The 18817-nt window shown below is 37.5% G+C and overlaps 1 protein-coding gene across 3 annotated transcripts in view; it reads left to right on the top strand.

Annotated features, from left to right (window-relative positions):
- NCKAP5 (NCK associated protein 5) overlaps positions 1-18817 on the top strand; it is a 1015164-nt gene that overhangs the window by 407603 nt on the left and 588744 nt on the right. For all 3 annotated transcript variants that reach the window (XM_043894066.1, XM_043894065.1, XM_043894067.1), the window contains one exon: positions 1260-1323. In XM_043894066.1, coding sequence (XP_043750001.1) covers positions 1260-1323 — 64 coding nt within the window. The remainder of the gene's footprint in view (positions 1-1259; positions 1324-18817) is intronic.

Below are 18817 nucleotides of genomic sequence, written 5' to 3' on the forward strand. Positions count from 1 at the left end.
TTCTGCAGGGGATCGTCCCAACCCAGGTATTGAACCTGGGTCTCCCACATTGTAGGCAGATTCTTTACCATCTGAGCCACTAGGGAAGCCCATAACCAACCTAAAGCGCATGCCTTCTTGACAGTCTTGAGCATTTCAAATACATAAATGGTTAGAGAGGGAGAAATCCTCACCCTGATCTGGGATTCAGGTTGCTTCCTCGCTGTTTGCGTGTAGCTGATCCTGGGTAGAGGCAAAGCAGAGGACTGAAATAGCTTTCAAATTGAAGGCAGAGGATTTCAGGGAAGATCCTTGCTAGAACTAAGACTTGAAAATTACTGGAAGAGTTCATTACCTCTACTTCATCTATCACCTTTTTAAGAATAATTGAAAAGCTGGCCAAAATGAAGATATCTGTCACCTTACAAAAGTGTTTTTAAAATTTTGGTGACTATTAGATTTTTTTATAAGTGAAATCAGAATTCCAATTATAAAGGATACAAAGCTCTTAGAAACAGTTCCCTGTTGTGAATTAAAAAATACTTAAATAATCTGATTTTCAATTTCACATTTTCATATTTCCTAGATCCTGAAAAATGATATGCAGAATTTTTAAGTAGGTTTTGAACTAAGGAAAACCTAAAATTTGGCTGTGATATCACTATTTACCAGCTGGGGGCTTCATATATTATTTAGCCTCTTAGCCTCATTTCTATATGTATGAAATGGAGATAATAAAGCCTATTAATATTATAGAGTTGTTGTCAGTCTCATATGAAATCAGGTAAAATGGCTAGCACTGTTCCTGCTATGTATCAAGCCTGCAAAGGATTTTCTGTTTTTATTTCAAGAATGATACCAGGTTACATTTTGTTTGCTTTTCAAATTCAATTATCTACATAGGGCAACAAAAGAAATAAAAATAATTAAAACTATTTTTGAGCAAAGTCAATAAAGAAAGGAAAACTGAAATATTTTAGCCATGGAGAATTTATAAGTGATACATGTTCATGAACTTAAAGGGAAGCTTTGAGTTGGCATATAGCATTTATTTGGCTATTACAAAAATCCAAGGCAAAGTATCTCTTTCATGACACGCAGTGAAAACAATGCACTCGTGACCCATCACTTTAAATATTTATAGAAAGTTTAGTGGAGGAAGTGAGCTAAACCAAGGAGGGGGTTTTCCTGGAGACAGCAAAAGGATGTTTCGAAGCTATGCCAGTGTCCCTCTGCCCTGAGAAGGATGGTCAGCTAATCATGTGCATTTGCTTCTCCAGGGAGAAGTTGGCTGTGGCCCGACTGCAGAGAGAAGTTGCCCAGAGAAGAAGTGAGGGGGCCATGGTAAGTCCTGGCTGGTCTGTCCCAATTCCCAACCTCCCTTCCGAAGGTCTTTGGCTTGAAAGGCATTTTGTCTTATTAAGGATTTCAAAGGAAAATATTTGCTTGCAGCAAACTGAATGCTACATTGGTAAATAATATGTTTATAATACAGTTTAAACAGATCTGCCATTTGCTGAGGGAGCAGGAAATATTAATTGGGAAAAATAACTCTTTGAGGGCTTTAAGGAGGATGTTAAAATGTTCAAAAGGTTGTCGACTTTATTTCCTGAAGGTCTATTAGATGCCTAGGCTTCCAGCTGGGAGCACAGTGCCCCTAAAGGAGCAATCTCAGATTCTCAGATAAGTAGAGTACAGTTTAATTCAAGCCTCTCAGTTCTACAAACCTGAAAAAAAAAAAAGAAACACAACCTCAGAAACAAAACAAAAGAACACTCAGATGTTTGCTAATGTAATTGTCTTTTACCCTCTTCTTTCTCTGAACTCTGCGGTGTATTTCTCCCTGTCCATTTCAGTATGTGCTATTTAGGAAACTGATGTTTCCTTGTGTTTTGAATTGTATTAAGAATCAATATAGGTGTTTTGGTCCAGGCAACTTCATTTTATAGACTTTCTTTGCCAAAGTATCTGCCTGTGTGCCCTCTAAAATCAGAGACAACTGTCGGGGGACCTGGAAAATGGACTTGTGTGGATTAACTGCTGCTGTTACCTCTGAGAAGAGAAATCTGACACCAGATTTTTTTTTTCCCCTACTGATAACAAAACAGTGGCATGTGTTCAATTTCTCAGCCAATGCTTTTTTTAAAAAAGAGAAGCCACACATTTTCAGACCCTGAAAGCTGCTTCCAGTTTATTTCATGAGAGTTAATTGGCAATTCATTTGATGAAAAGAGTAAGAAACTTGTAAAATAAGCTGGCCTTGAACTTCTCTCCAGAGGGCAGGCAAAGGTCTGGAATAAGAGGCTGAATGTTCAGTGGGTTCTGGAAGTTTTGGTGGCCCTTGAACATACTGAAATACTTAAGGAGGTGATCATGTTGCTTGCTCTGCTAGTGATCTCAAGGCAAAGAAAATCTTGACTGTTCAAACAATATGATCTCTGAACAATGATAACGGGAATAAGTTGGAGAAAATGAAAGTTTAGTTACATGGTGAATTGAAAATGTTCAATCTGGACTTACGCTGCATTGGACAATGTTTCTCAGCTAGCTCATTCTGTATTAGTTCCATCTTTGTTCAGGCTGGCTCCTGTTCAGCACTTATTCAGCTATGTTCAAAGTGAAGGTGAAGCAGTGACAGCTTTTCTAGGCCTGTTTCTTCATCTTTAAAATGAGGAGGTTGGGATTGTACGATTCCATTAGCTTAGTGAATCATGTGAATGAGCATTTGCTCATGTGAAGTTTTTATAATGAGAAGGTTTTTCTGGTATATTATTTAAGCTCATAAGATCAGACCCCTAAAGAATTTATCTTTCTGAATGTGACAGTGAATGAACCTGGGTTGAAATCATCTCAGATAACTGTCTAGTTTTTTTGTAAAACGAAGCCCCCTTTTAAAACATTACAGAGGTTATTGTTCAGTGTAGGAAATACCCAGAGAATCAGTTCAGTTCAGTCACTCAGTCGTGTCTGACTTTTTGCGACCCCATGGACTGCAGCATGCCACGCTTCCCTGTCTGTCACCAACTCCTGGAGCTTACTCAGACTCATGTCCATCGAGTCGGTGATGCCATTCAACCATCTCATCCTCTGTCATCCCCTTCTTCTCCCACCTTCAGTCTTTCCTAGTATCAGGGTCTTTTCCAGTGAGTCAGTTCTTCACATCAGGTGGCCAAAGTATTGGCACTTCAGCATCAGTCCATCCAATGAATATTCAGGGTTGATTTCCTTTATGATTGACTGGTTTGATCTCCCTGCAGTCCGAGGGACTCTCAAGAGTCTTCTCCAACATCACAGTTCAAAAGCATCAATTCTTTGGTGCTCAACTTTCTTTATAGTCCAACTCTCACATCCATACATGACTACTGGAAAAATCATAGCTTTGACTAGACGGGCCTTTGTTGCCACAGTAATGTCTCTGCTTTTTAATATGCTGTCTAGATTGGTCATAGCTTTTCTTCCAAGGAGCGTCTTTTAATTGCAAGGCTTCAGTCACCATCTGCAGTGGTTTTGGAGCCCAACAAATAAAAGATCACTCTGGTTGCTCAAAAGGCAACTTTGGAGAGGTTACCTGTGATTTATTACTCTTATTTAAATAATATTATTGAAAAATCACATTTATGTATTGATAGATGTAGCCAATAAGTTATGGAGCACCTAACCCTTATCCTACCCAGCTCTATTATAGGCACTGGGGAAGTATTGGTGGGAAAACAAACAATCAGGCACATATCTGAGAACATACGTTCTAGTGGTTGGAGAACAGCAGTTTGATGGAATTACTGATAGATGGTGGAAGCAGCTATGGAGAACCAACATCAGGGTAGAGGAAAGTAGCATGCCAGAGGATCAGTGTGAGTGTTTACTGTATCACTGAAAAGTTAGCATGTGAGCGACATTTGAGGAGGAAAAGGAGTGAACCATGATGGTATCTGCTGGGCGAGAATGTTCCTGTTGGGGAGGTGAGCAAGCACAAAGGCCCGGGTTGCCTGAGGAGCAGCATGCAGGAGCAGGGTGGCCAGAGGGCAGTGAGGGAGAGGCTGGTGGTGGGACAGGCGTCAGGGTGGCCAGAGGGCAGTGAGGGAGGGGCTGGTGGTGGGACAGGCGTCAGGGTGGCCAGAGGGCAGTGAGGGAGGGGCTGGTGGTGGGACAGGCGTCAGGGTGGCCAGAGGGCAGTGAGGGAGGGGCTGGTGGTGGGACAGGCGTCAGGGTGGCCAGAGGGCAGTGAGGGAGGGGCTGGTGGTGGGACAGGCGTCAGGGTGGCCAGAGGGCAGTGAGGGAGGGGCTGGTGGTAGGACAGGCATCATCAGAGAAGTGATGGAGGCACTCAGGTACATCCTGAGCGTTCCCAGATCCCCGGCTCATGCCCTGAGTGATGGGACCCGTTGGCAGGCTTTGAGTGAGTGCCGTTATCCAATCTGACTTGCTACTATTCATGTGATATTTCCTCCATTCCATAGTTTATCACGTCTCAATGCTTTAGAGACACCTAAGCCCTGGTTTTTATTAATGTTCTTTATTTTTCTTTTTCTCAGTATTTTCCCCCCTCTCCTTACCTAGTCAACCCCCTCTGAGTTTTCGGCTTAATTATATGCTTCAGCTTTTCTGCTCCTAGGATTCATTTATTTCTGAAGTCCTGATTCTCTCAGTATCTGACAGCTCCTAAAACGAGGCCGTTCTATTAATCCTCTAAATTTAATTCTTACTGTTACAAGTCCAGAACTTTTGTCATGTCTATTGCAGAAATGAAGACAGTTCATTACAGCCAGATCACCTTACGTTTTTAAGGAATAATACTTATAGTATTCTGTGTTTTATCACATGAAAGGAAGAATGTTATGAAAAAAGTTACATAAGTTGTACTTTCCAAAAAATGGATAATCGAGGCTGATCATTATTTTTAAAATCATCAGTGAACCTCTACTAATCAAAGCAAACCTGTGAACTTGTTATAATGTAAAACATGCCTTTTAAAAAATTTTGACTATGCAATAAGTCTTTTTCCTTATGAGTTTTAAGGTAGTAACGGAGGCATCATTTTTGAGAGTTTGCTTTTGTTTTTTTAACACACTATTTCGGAATAATTTTAGACTTCCGTGATGTTGCACACCTACAGACCCTTCAGCCAGCTTTCTAGTGTTAATACTTACATGACTATAGGATAATGATCAAAACTGAGACATTAACACTGACATGTTACTACTAAGTTCCAGATTCTATTGGAATTCTACCAGTTTTTCCAATAATGTCCCCTTTCTGATTTAGGATTCATTTCAAGGTATTGCATTGCATGTAGAAAGATTTCTTTCTGATGGCTGATTGACACATATGTGGAAATCAGAGGAATATGAACATGGGAATAAGGCAGGTGTGGATCCAAAGTACAGTTCCACCAGTAGTTAGCTATGTAACTTGGACACATTTCTTTATGGGTTTTTAAGAATTCTGTCTGTGCTTTTGTTCTGTTAACTCAGGCCTTTATTAGGCAAAGCTATCTTTCAGCATATTAGATATTTCCTGTTTGATTCTTTGTTCTCTGCATATTGGATGCTTCCTGTTTGTTTCTTTGTTCTTTATTCATTCTTCCATAAAATAACTATTGCCATTGTTTCAATACCTACCTTTCATTATTTTTTCACAAACTGCTATAAGGTCATGTTCCTCTTTATTCTGGGAAGTTGTGTTTCAGCCTGTGTTCCCTATCTCTGTCCCAATTTACTGCCAGATCCATTCTGTCTGAAAGACTTTGATGTCATCTTAAATGTTGTTATATGTAAGAAAGCTCTTTCCATTCCAAGAGTTTAAAAATATTCATCCCATTCTCTTCTTGAATGTACATAGTTTTTATTTTTCTGTATGTAAATCTTTGCATATTCTAGGTGGAATTACATTGTTGTGATGTAGGGATCAAAATGAGTGTTTTTCCAAATTAATTGTTCAGTAAATGATGTTGGGAAATTAAGCAGTATCTAACTTTTGCTATCATATTTATTATTTTCCAAATCCAGTCTCTATCAATCTGCATCAATTACTCGACTGCTTGTTTTTTCTATTAACCTTAGTCTAGTCTTCAGTTCAGTTGCTCAGATGTGTCCGACTCTTTGTGACCCCATCGACTGCAGCATGCCAGGCCTCCTTGTCCATCTCCAGCTCCCGGAGTTTACTCAAACTCATGTCCACTGAGTCGGTGATACCATCCAACCATCTCATCCTCTGTCATCCTCTTCTTCTCCCACCTTCAATCTTTCCCAGCATCAGGGTCTTTTCCAATGAGTCAGTTCTTTGCATCAGGTGGCCAACGTATTGGAGTTTCTCAGCTTCAGTATCAGTCCTTCCAGTGAATATTCAGGACTGATTTCCTTTAGGATGAACTGGTTGGATCTTCTCGCAGTCCACGGGACTCTCAAGAATCTTCTGCAACACCACAATTCAAAAGCATCAATTCTTCGGCGCTCAGCTTTCTTTATAGTCCAACTCTCACATCCATACATAACTACTGGAAAAACCATAGCCTTGACTAGATGGACCTTACACTAGCCTAAATTTTTTTTTCTAAATTGTTTTAATTACTAGAAATTTGTAGTCTAATATTTTATAGGCTGAGTTGTTTCTGATTACTTTTCTTCTCCAAGTTTATAAAAGATAATTTCATTTATTGAATAACAATTAGGATTCATGGGTTAAAAATATGTGTTTGGATATTTTAAAAAATAGCAAAATTGTTTGTATACATGCTTATGACTAAACAGTATCTTAAAGACTGTTTCAAAATGACATGAAAAAAGCTTAATATGTTCATTTTTCTACATTTACATTAAAAAGTTTTAAAAGAATACCACTTCTACCAATGAGTTTGTTTTTATTAATATCTGTAGAACACTAATATTCTACCAAATATAATTTTTAAAATGCTTGGGTTAGTTATGCAAAGTTATCAACACTGTATGGCTCCTTTTCATCCCATTGAGTAGTTTCTAATTTGAGGAAAAGAAAAATACCAATTTTTGATTACTCATCTCAAGACACTAAGGAAACATTGTATCCCCATTTACCCTGTTGCTCATTGGTCTTTTTCTTTCATCTAGATGGATATTCAAACACTGACTGGGTGTCCATTGGGTACCATCAGCTGAATTTGAAACCATATCCCCTTGTTTTTTGCATAATTAACATCTAAGGAATAACTATCAGTGATTAGGATATTTTCAGTCATCTCAGGAATTTGAGAAAAAAAGAAAGTTGGAGGAGATAGGGAGGTCAGAATCCTTGGCCCCTCTGTGGCATCCTTGCTGGAGGATGAGGCAAATTTAAGTCAGCAGAAACCTTCACCAGATCTTATTCATTCAGTGCCACAGTATGAGTCACTAGCTGTGGTGCTGATACTGGAGTTGGCTGAATTCACTGATACAAAAACACATAAAAGAAACTTCATGCCTGTGGATCCACAGTTTCTAGGGGGTCTTTGTTTATAGATAAATAAAGGGATCTGCAAAGATCTCTTTTTCAAATATCTACATGGTTTTTGAGAACTTTGGTCCCAGTCTTATTTTTAACTTGTCGATTCCCTGCCCTCTACAGTGCATGAGTTTACGTTGCCTCTTAGTTATTCACAGGAAGCAGAAATCACAGTGTTAAATAGCTGTCACTTAAACAAGAAGAGATCACTTCTTTAAAAAAAATTTTTTTTTCTTTTATATTGGAGTATAGCTGATTAACAATGTTGTGATAGTTACAGGTGGATAGCAAAGGGACTCAGATGTGCATATACATGTATCCATCCCCCTCCCCCCGCCGCCCAAATCTCCTCCCATCCAGGCTGCCACATAACATTGAGCAGGGAAGAGATAATTTCTTTTAATTTAAGAGACATGTAAAAATAGGAACATCGCACACAACCCAGGTGACAGAGCCTTGGTGACTGGCCAGCACTCTGACCACTGTGTCTTGCATCTTTTCATGCCTGTCCAGCTGTATAATCTGGCTTCTGATAGACAAGAGGGCCGCCAAGAGTTTGGAAACCCAGGAGGAAGCGGTCGTGGAGCTGTAGTACTAAACATGTCAATTCCTGCTGCTACATTTCTTGGGGTCAAGTGTTTGGTTTTGGTAGAATTAGAAGACTGCTGTTCACAACACAGTGGATAGTACAACTGATTTTCTAACTGCTAGTAGTCAGATAGCAGTGGGTGTCCCTGATAGCTCAGTTGGTAAAGAATCCGCCTGCAAAGCAGGAGACCCTGGTTTGATTCCTGGGTCAGGGCAATCTGCTGGAGAAGGGATTGGCTACCACTCCAGTATTCTTGGGCTTCCCTGGTGGCTCAGCTGGTGAAGAATCTGCCTGCAATGCGGAAGGCCTGGGTTTGATCCCTGGGTTGGGAATATACCCTGGAGACGGGAAAGGCTACCTACTCCAGTATTCTGGCCTGGGAATTCCATGGACTATAGTCCATGGGGTCACAAAGAGTCGGAAACAACTGAGCAACTTTCACTTTCACTTCGGTAGTCAAACAAGAGGGGTTAGGATTATAGGGTGAATTAACTTTCCTGTGTTTCTTTCTTTTTTTTTATACAAAACTGACATACATCATTGTATTAGTTTGAGGTATACACCATAATGTTTCAATATATGAATTTACCGCTTTCCCCTGCTGTCTGAAAGTAGATAATTCCTGTGAAATCTCTGGTAAGCTGAATGGTGTAAAACTCGAAGCAATTACCTTTTTCATAATAGTGAAAGTCCTCTATGAATTTCTTTGTGGTTGGCAAAAACAGTATAAATATAGGTCTTTCATAAAAGTGAAGGCATGCAAAGTAAACTTTCAAAAAGTGGTTTCTACCTATATATTGCAGTATGATCACCTCAATAAGTCTAGTTAATATTCATCATTACACAGTTACAAATTGTTTTTCTTGTGATGAAAACTTTTAAGGTATACTCTCATAGCAAGTATAAAATAAAATACTATTAACTATAGTTGGCATGCAGCCTGTTACATCTTCAGGACTCATTCTAGAACTGGAGGTTTGTACCTTTTGGCCTCCTTTACCCATTTGCCTACCCCTTCCCATCACCTTGCTTCTATTTTTGTATCTACGAGGTTTGCTTATTTGTTCTTTAGGATTCTACACATTTGTGTGGTATGTGTCTTTCTCTGTCTTATTTCACTTAGTATAATGCCCTCAGAGTCCATCCACATTGTTGTAAATGGCAACATTTCCTTCTTTTTATGACCAAATAGTATTCCATTATATGTATTATATACCACATTCTCTTTACCCATTCATCCATCAAAGGACACTTAGGTTGTTTACATGCCTTAGTTATTGTAAATAATGTGGAAATGAGCATGGTGGTACACTTGTCTTTTAAAAATAGTGATTTTATTTCCTTTGGATACCCAGAAATGGAATTCCTGGTTGATATGGTAGTTCTATTTTTAATTTTTTAAGAAACCTTCATATTATTTTTCACAGAGGCTTTACCAATTTACACCCATCAACAGTACACAAGCTCTCCCTTTTCTCCACATCCTAGCCAAAATGTGTTTCTTGTTTTTTCATTAATAGTCATTCTGACAGGTGTGAGATGATATCTCATTGTGATTTTGATTTGCATTTGCCTGGTCATTAGTTATGTTGAGTACCTCTTCATGTACCCATTTCCCATCTGTATGTCCTCTTTGGAAAAATGTCTATAGGCATACCTTGGAGATATTGCTGGTTTGGTTCTGGACCATTGCAATAAAGCAAATATCACAATAAAGTGAATCACATGAATTTTTGATTTCCCAGGCATCTAAAAGTTACGTTTACACTGTAGTCTACACTGTAGTCTGTTAAGTATGCATTAGCATTATGTATAAAAAAATTACATGCCTTAATTAAAAATACATTATTACTAAAAATGTTTACCATAATTTGATAACACAGAATTTCCACAGACCTTCTGTTTGTAAAAATCACAAGCGAGAAGCACTATAAAGTAAGCACATAAAGCAAGACGTGCCTGTATTCAGACCCTCTGCCTGTTTCTGAACTGGATTGTTCATTTTGCTACTGATACATATGACTTGTTTATGTATTTTGGATATTAACCCCTTAACATATATGACTGCAAATGTTTTCTTCCATTTAGTAGGTTGCCTTTTAACTCTGTTGATGGTTTCCTTTGCTGTGCAGAAGCTGTTTAGTTTGATATAGTCCCGTTTGTTTATTTTTGCCTTCATTATCTTTGCTTTCAGTGTCAAATCCAAAAAACTCATTGCCAGGACTGATCTCAAGACACTTACTGTCTGTGTTTTCTTCTAAGAGTTTTCTGGTTTCGGGTCTGTGTTCAAGTCTTTAATCCATTTTTGAGTTAATTTTTGTGGATACAGTAAGATAGTGGTCCAGTTTCATCTTTTTGCATATGGCTGTCCAGTTTCCCCAGCACCATTTATTGAAGAAACTGTTTTCTCCTCGTTGTATTTTCTTGACTCCTTCACCATAAATTAAGTGACCATACATGTGTGACTATATTTCTATGCTTTCTATTCTGTTCCATTGAACTATGTATCTGTTTTTATGGCAGTACCATACCTTTTTGCTTACTCTAGTTTTGTAATATAGTTTGAAATCAGGGAACATAATGTATACAGTTTTGTTCTTTTTTCTCAAGATTCCTTTGGCTATTCAGTTTAGTGTGTGTGTGGTTTCATATGTGTTTCAGGATTGTTCTATTTCTGTGAAAAATGCCATTGAAATTTTGATGGAAATTGCATTGAATGTGTAGATTGCTTTGGGTGGTATGTACATTTAAAAACTGTCAATTCTTCCAAGCCATGAGCACAGAATATATTTCCATTTATTTGTGTCTTCAATTTCTTTTTTTTTTTAATTAGTTGGAGGCTAATTACTTCACAACATTGCAGTAGGTTTTGTCATACATTGACATGAATCAGCCATGGAGTTACATGTGTTCCCCATCCCGATCCCCCCTCCCACCTCCCTCTCCACCAAGTTCATCTGGGTCTTCCCAGTGCACAAGGCCCGAGCACTTGTCTCATGCATCCCACCTGGGCTGATGATCTGTTTCACTATAGATAATATACATGCTGTTCTTTCGAAACATCCCACCCTCACCTTCTCCCACAGAGTTCAAAAGTCTGTTCTGTACTTCTGTGTCTCTTTTTCTGTTTTGCATATAGGGTTATCATTACCATCTTTCTTTCTTTCATCAGTATCTTAGAGTTAAATTTGGTTAAATATGTTCCTAGCTATTTTATTGGTTTAATTTGTTCCTAGGTATTTGACTCTTTTTGATGAAATTATAAATTAGATTATTTTTTAATTTATCTTTTGGATAGTTTGTTATTAGTATATAGAAATCAACTAATTTTGGAAAAACTTAGTTATAGTCTCATGGGAAGTTTTGACTTGTCTGTGTTATATATTGATGTTAGCAGCTGTCATGGCAGTTGAGTTTAAAGTGTCATCCAAGAAAAGTGTCTTGGACAATACAGCATTCACAATGTTTATCAGTGGCTGAAATATATCCATAATATATCTCTGGAAAAAGAACCAGGAAAAAGAACCTTTTTTTTTTTTTTTTCCTTTTTCACAGCAGCAATTTAATAAGTTGAAAAATCAAGTAGACATGTCTTCCTAAGAGTATAGAATGGTAGGTGGCAAACTTAAGGACATGTTTCTGTATATGTGCTAAATTTTGGAAATAGGCCCTGCATATTATTATGTGCATTTATCTATTCAACTTATCCAGCAGAGAATAAAATGAAGTACTTGGCTTTCATAAAATTTATAATATAAAATACTTATTGCACCAATACATCAATGTCATACTTTTCATGATATTTGTTCACAGTTACACCAGAAATCAATAACATCCCCTCAAAACTGCATATCTCTGAAAATTTTAATAAAATATTTTAGATTATTCACTTGAAATTTTTTTAAAGTGGAGTTGATTTACAATATTGTGTTAGTTTTAGGTATACAACAATGTGATTTAGTTATACATGTACACACACAAATATATATATACACAAATGTCTTTTCCACTTTTTAGAAAATAAATTATAAGAGAAAAACTGAATGAAAATGAAAACCCTCTATCTACACAAACTTAGGCAATATAGTTAAATCAAAAGTTATGGTGAGATGTTTACCTTTAAAGGTATATAATAGGAAAAGATTTTAAATTAATCATTTAACTCAAGAAGTAATGAGGAATAATATACGTAAAGAGGAAGTAAATAGTGAAGTAAAAAACAGAAGCCAGTGAAGTACAAAATGAAGAAATAGCAGAAAATTTTCAGCATCACTATCCAGATATGCATAGAAATTTTAAGATAATTGTACTTCTGACCACTGTTTGATATTAAGAATTATTGTGTATATATGTATATATATATGTGTACATATATATATGTATGTAAACTTGAACTTATGGTTCTGTGTTTCAAAAGAGTTCTTATGTTTAGAGATACACATGGAAATATTTACACTTAAAATGATGTGATATCTGGGTTTACTTCAAAATAATACTGGAAGAGGGAAATAGTGGAGTTTAGATAAATTTAAATTGGCCATATTTCAGAGAAAGACATATGCTGTATAATATTCATTATACATGGTACCTAAAAAAATAAAACAAGCTGGTGAACAGAGTAGAAACACGCTCATCAAAACTGAGAGCAAATTAGTGGTTACCAATTGGGAGAGGGAAGGAAGGAGGGGCAAGAGAGGGGTAGAGGATTAAGAGATACAAACTACTTTGCATAAAGTAAGTAAGCTACAAGAATATAATTACAGCAAAGGGAATATATCCAATATTTTATAATAACTGTAAATAGAGTATAACTTTTGAATCACTGTGTTGTACACCTGAAACACAGTATTTTAAGTCAACTCTACCTCAAAAGAATAAATTTTTCTAAAAAAATTGGTCTTATTTGATAACTGTAGAAGTTTGAGCATTACTTCCCTGGGGGCTCAGACAGTTAAGAATCTGCCTGCAATGCAGGAGATGTGGGTTCAGTCCCTGGGCTGGAAAGATCCCCTGGAGGTGGGCACAGCAACCCACTCCAGCATTCTTGCCTAGAAAATCCCCATGGACAGAGCAGCCTGGCAGGCTACAGTCCACGAGGTCGCAAAGAGTCAGACATGACTGAGTGACTAAGCACAGCACATACTTTTACAAATGTTTAAAACTTTTGATGATAAAAGTTTTTATCTATGCCCACCCCCCCACCCCCCACCCACCAGAAAACTGCCAGGCTCTAATGATTTTACAGCTTACCTGGTGGCTCAGAGGTCAAAGCATCTGCCTGCAATGTGGGAGACCCAGGTTCGATCCCTGGGTTGGGAAGATCCCCTGGAGAAGGAAATGGCAACCCACTCCAGTATTCTCACCTGGAGAATCCCATGGACGGAGGCGCCTAGTAGGCTACAGTCCACAGGGTCGCAAAGAGTTGGACACGACTGAACGACTTCACTTTCTTTTCTTTAATGATTTTACAGAGTTCAACCAAACCTGGAGTGAAAGAGATAATATTTTATACAGATTGATGTGAAAGAAGATGAAAAAAATATCCCCAACTCACTGTTTACAAAAATAAAAGCTAAACTTTTCTGTTGAGAAGTTATATATTTACCAAAAAATTGCAAAGATAGTACAGAGATTTCCAATATGTCTTATAGCCAGTTTCCCAATTATTAATCTCTTATATTAATATGGTACATTTGTCACAGCTAAGGAACAGTGTTGATTTGTTGTTAGTAACCAAAGTCCATTCATTATTCCTATTTCCATAGTTTTACCTAATGTCCTTGTTTCACAATCCTATCCAGGATTCATACGACATTTACTCACCTTGCCCCCTTACACTCTTACTGGCTGTGGCAGATTCTCAGACTTCTCTTGGTTTTGCTGACCTTGACAGTTTCGAGGAGTCCTGGTTAGCTGCTTTGGGAGATCTGTCCCAAGGAGATTTGCCTGCTGTTTTTCTTATCGTTATCCGTGGATAGATTTGGAGGAGGTATTTAAAGCACAAGTTAAAGTGCCATTTTTATCACATTGTGTCAAGATTGCCTATGATCCATATAGCTTACCAGTATTTTGCTGAATCTTTGTCATGTGGCTCAGATAACGTTTGTCAGGTTTGCACTGTACAGTTTCTCTCTCAACCCCCCCTTCTATACTGTCCCCTTGAAAGAAAATCACTCTTCATGGTCCACACTTAGGGAGTGTGCTGTTGTATTCCTCCTCCTGAGGATGGAGTATTTTTGTAATCCTTCCACATGGGAGATTTGTCTGTTTTTTAATGTTTATTTGCTCAATCATTTATATTACTGTGAATGCATTGGTGTCTGCGTTTATACTTTGGGTTGTAAACCAACATAAACTACTGAATTTTATTGATATTTTGTTCACCATTGTCCTTTAGCAGCCCTTTCGGTTGGTTCTCTTGTTGCTCTGACACACTCTCATCATTGGTTTTGTTTGTTTTCCTTTCCTTTCCCTTTGTTTTCTTCGTGTGTGTGCGCCGCACGCACACTCAGTCGCTCAGTTGTGCCCGACTCTTTGTGACCCCGAGAACTGCAGTCTACCAAGATCCTCTGTCCATGGAATTTTCCAGGCAAAAATACTGTACTGGGCTACTATTTACTCCTCCAAGGGATCTTCTGGACCCAGGGATTGAACCTGCATCTCTTGTGTCTCCTGCATTGGCAGATGGATTCTTTACCACTGCACTTTCTTACTTTTTTGGCTTTACAAGGAACTTCAGGCTCGTATTGTATATTTCCTGCCACAGTCTTCAAATCAGCTATTTATCTAACATGCACTTGTTTTATTTCAAGACAAGGGTATTTGAAACCAAGATCTGGTTGCTAGGTGTCAACTCACTTTTCTGAGGCTTATTTAAAATGAGGTTTATTCCAGAAATGCAGTGATTTCTTAACATCACAAAATCAATTAAAATAATTAATCACAGCTATAGATTAAATACAGAGAACAAAGACTCGACAGATGCAAAATAAAACATTTGATAAAATTCAATAGCAATTCACAGTAATTTTAAAAATGTAGTCACCAAGAACAAAATGATGTTTTCTTAAGTTGACAAAAGGTGCTCACAGATGATCTTCAGTGAAAATTGTACTTAAAGGTGAAAAACTGGAAGTGTTCTTTTTAAAATCCATAACCAGACCAGGATTCCTCCAGTCAGCATGGCTATTTGTTTTTACACTTCTGGACCTAACTGACATGTGAAATTAAGTGACATATGGGTTAGGAAGAAAGCACAAATTTATTATTTGTAAATAGTTGTCTAAGTAGAAAATCCAGGAGATTCTTTAGACACACTTTTAGAAGTTTGCTGGATATAAAGTGAATATTACAAAAGTTGATAGAAATCCTGCATTTCCATTGTTGTTATTGTGTTTTTCAGTTGTGTCTGACTCTTTATGTCCCCATGGACATGCTAGGCTCCTCTGTCCTCCACTCTCTCCCAGAATTTTCTCAAATTCATGTCCATTGAGTCAGTGATGCTATCTAACCATTTCACTCTCTGCTGCCCTCTTCTCCTTTTGTTTTCAATCTTTCCCAGCATCAGAGTCTTTTCCAATGAGTCAGCTCTTTGCATCAGGTGGCCAGAATATTGGAACTTCAACTTCAGCATCAGTCCTTCCAGTGAATATTCAGGGTTGTTTTCCTTTAGGATTGACTGATTTGATCTATCCATTATCAACTCTTAAAGTAATTTTAAAGAACAGTATTTAAAATTGTTTTTTAAAAGGGCATTTAGGAATAAATCTAAAGAGGAAGGAATATGTGAGATATTGATAGAGAAATAAAGTATTTAAAAAGGGACAAAGGTTGGTGGAGAGATGTATCATAAATTCTTGGAGGGGAAGACAATGGTATAGAGATACTAGTTTACTTTAAAGTGGTTTACACATTACACGTAATTCCAATCAGAATCCCAGAAAGATTTTCACAGAATACAAAAAGCTGTTGTTGTTCATTCTCTTAAGTCATGCCTGACTCTTTGCGACCCCATGGACTGCAGCACACCAGGCTCCTCTGTCCTTCACCATCTCTGAGTTTGCCCAGATTCACACTCCTTGAGTCGGTGATGCTATCTAACCATCTCATCCAAAAATCAGACAAAAAGCTAATCTAATATTAATATTAAAAATGTAGGTTTACATATAGATGATATGATTTTAAAGAAAGATAATAGAAGATGCTGTATCCTCCCACACGTGAAGATTTATTCTAAAGCTTAAGCAGTTACATCTGTGTAGTGTTGGGCAAAAATACCCAAATAAATCAGGAGAAGAGAACAGAGGGCCTTGAATAGACCCACATGTATATAGGAATATATAATGGAAGTGGAATTACAATTCAGTGAGAAAAGAATGGACAATTTAAAAAGACCACTGTGACAATTTATACAGTAAACTACACAGTTTTATTACTACCAAGTACAATGCACAGAAGTAAATTTTGAATAAGTCCAAATCTTAAAGCAAGGTTTTTAAAATTTTTAGAAATAAATATAAGGAAATATCTTTATAGTATTGAAATAAGAGGACAGTTTTTTTTAAATGAAGATAATCTGTACAAGGAATAAAGAGAAAGATTAATAAATTCTTAATACATTAGGAGTAAAAATATTTGTTTAAAAAAAAAGAAAAAGAGATTATTAGCCAAGTAGAAGAGTGAGCTCCTGGCTGATATAAGAGATTTGCAAAATGAACCAATAAGAAAGTGCCATCCATAAGCATTTATAGTTTTCTTGTTCAGAAAAATGCATATTTAGGCTAAAACATCACATAGCATCTTATGCCCATCTATTTTGGAACAATTTTAGGAGTCTGAAAATGCCCATAGGCAAGCATATGTGGAAACTGGAACTCTATTGTTGGTAGGAGTGTAACTGATGCAAACATTTAGGAAACTCATTTTGTGTTACCTAAAAAGATGAATGTACAACACAGCCTGCTGCTGCTGCTGCTGCTGCTAAGTCGCTTCAGTCGTGTCCGACTCTGTGTGACCCCATAGACGGCAGCCCACCAGGCTCCCCTGTCCCTGGGATTCTCCAGGCAAGAACACTGGAGTGGGTTGCCATTTCCTTCTCCAATGCATGAAAGTGGAAAGTAAAGTGAAGTCGCTCAGTCGTGTCCGACTCTTAGTGACCCCATGGACTGCAGCCTACCAGGGTCCTCCGTCCATGGGATTTTCCAGGCAGGAGTACTGGAGTGGGGTGCCATTGCCTTCTCTGACAACACAGCCTGCAGTCTAGCAATTCTACTTCTGTGCTTTGAACCTAGAGAAACTCTAACATATATGCAAAGGGATTCATATAAAGAGATGCACTTTGTTTCTGATGACAAAAAAGTCAAAATGATCTCAAAGTCCCACAGTAGGAGATTAAGTGAACCAGCTGATTTCGTCAAAAAGCAAATTAATCTGTAACAATTAAAATGAACTATATCTGCATGTGTCAACATGGACCAGTCTCAAAAACATTGCATTGATTATTGATATGCAAGTAGAAGAAATCTAATAAATGTAGGAACGACACACACTGAGTTGAACATAATGAATACTTCTGGGGATGGGGAAGGTCTTAATTATGTCCACCATTTAATTTTTCCAATGAAGCAAGTATCCTAAAATGTTTAAAATTTTTGGGTAAAGCCAAATGACATCTTGTATTTCTGAAATATTTTCTGAATTTTTAAAATATTTTACCATTAACAATATTAAGTAAATGTAAAGAAAATGTTGAAATTAAAAAAGAAATATAGGGATAGGGGAGTAAGAGATACCAAACTGCTAAGTGTAAAACAAGCTGCAAGGATATATTGTACAAGATAGGGAATATAGCCAGTATTTTATAATAACTAATAAAGTGTAACCTTTAAAAATGTGAATCATTATATTGTACACCTGTCACTTATTTACTATTGTATAGCAGCTGTACTTCAGTAAAAAATTAAAGTTAGCTATGTGAGGTGATGGATGGATTCATTATCTTGATCTCATATAATGTATACATGAATCAAATGTATGTGTTTAGTCTCTCAGTCGTGTCCAACTCTTTATGACCCCATGGACTGTAGCCCATCTGGCTCCTCCATCCATGGGGATTTTCCAGGTAAGAATACCAGAGTGGGTTGCCATACATTCTTCAGGGGATCTTCCAGGAGATTTTCCCAACCCAGGGATCGAACCCAGGTCTCCCACATTGCAGGTGGATTCTTTACCAGTTGAACTACCAGGGAAGCCTATATCAAATGTATATGTACAACAAATCATCACATTGTACAGATTAAACAGATATTGATTATTCCTCAGTGAAGTTTAGAAAATTACAAAAATAAAAATAAATTAAAAAATAAAGCTGTAATAACCATCAGCAGAGAAGATAGGAGAAATCGGAAGAATGTTGTTTTTATGATCAGGGCATAGTTAAGTCATGTCTCTGCATGACACCCCGCATGTCTCATGTAGGGCCGTAAACTGTGAAGGTAAATGATGGAGAAGAGATAGCTAAAAGCTGTTACTTCTATTGAGCAAAAGGTTGAATAAACTGAGTTAATAAATTAAACACACCTTTTAGCAGCAGACATGATAGAAAGACATAAGCTTCTAGGAATTTTCACAGGTGTCTTTTGAGTAATGCTGGATGTGAGAGTTGGACTATAAAGAAAGCTGAGCACTGAAAAATTGATGCTTTTGAACTGTGGTGTTGGAGAAGACTCTTGAGAGTCCCTTGGACTGCAAGATCCAACCAGTGCATCCTAAAGGAGATCATTCCTGAGTGTTCATTGC

The sequence above is a fragment of the Cervus elaphus genome, chromosome 33 (assembly GCF_910594005.1).
Source record: "Cervus elaphus chromosome 33, mCerEla1.1, whole genome shotgun sequence".
Classification (NCBI taxonomy): domain Eukaryota; kingdom Metazoa; phylum Chordata; class Mammalia; order Artiodactyla; family Cervidae; genus Cervus; species Cervus elaphus.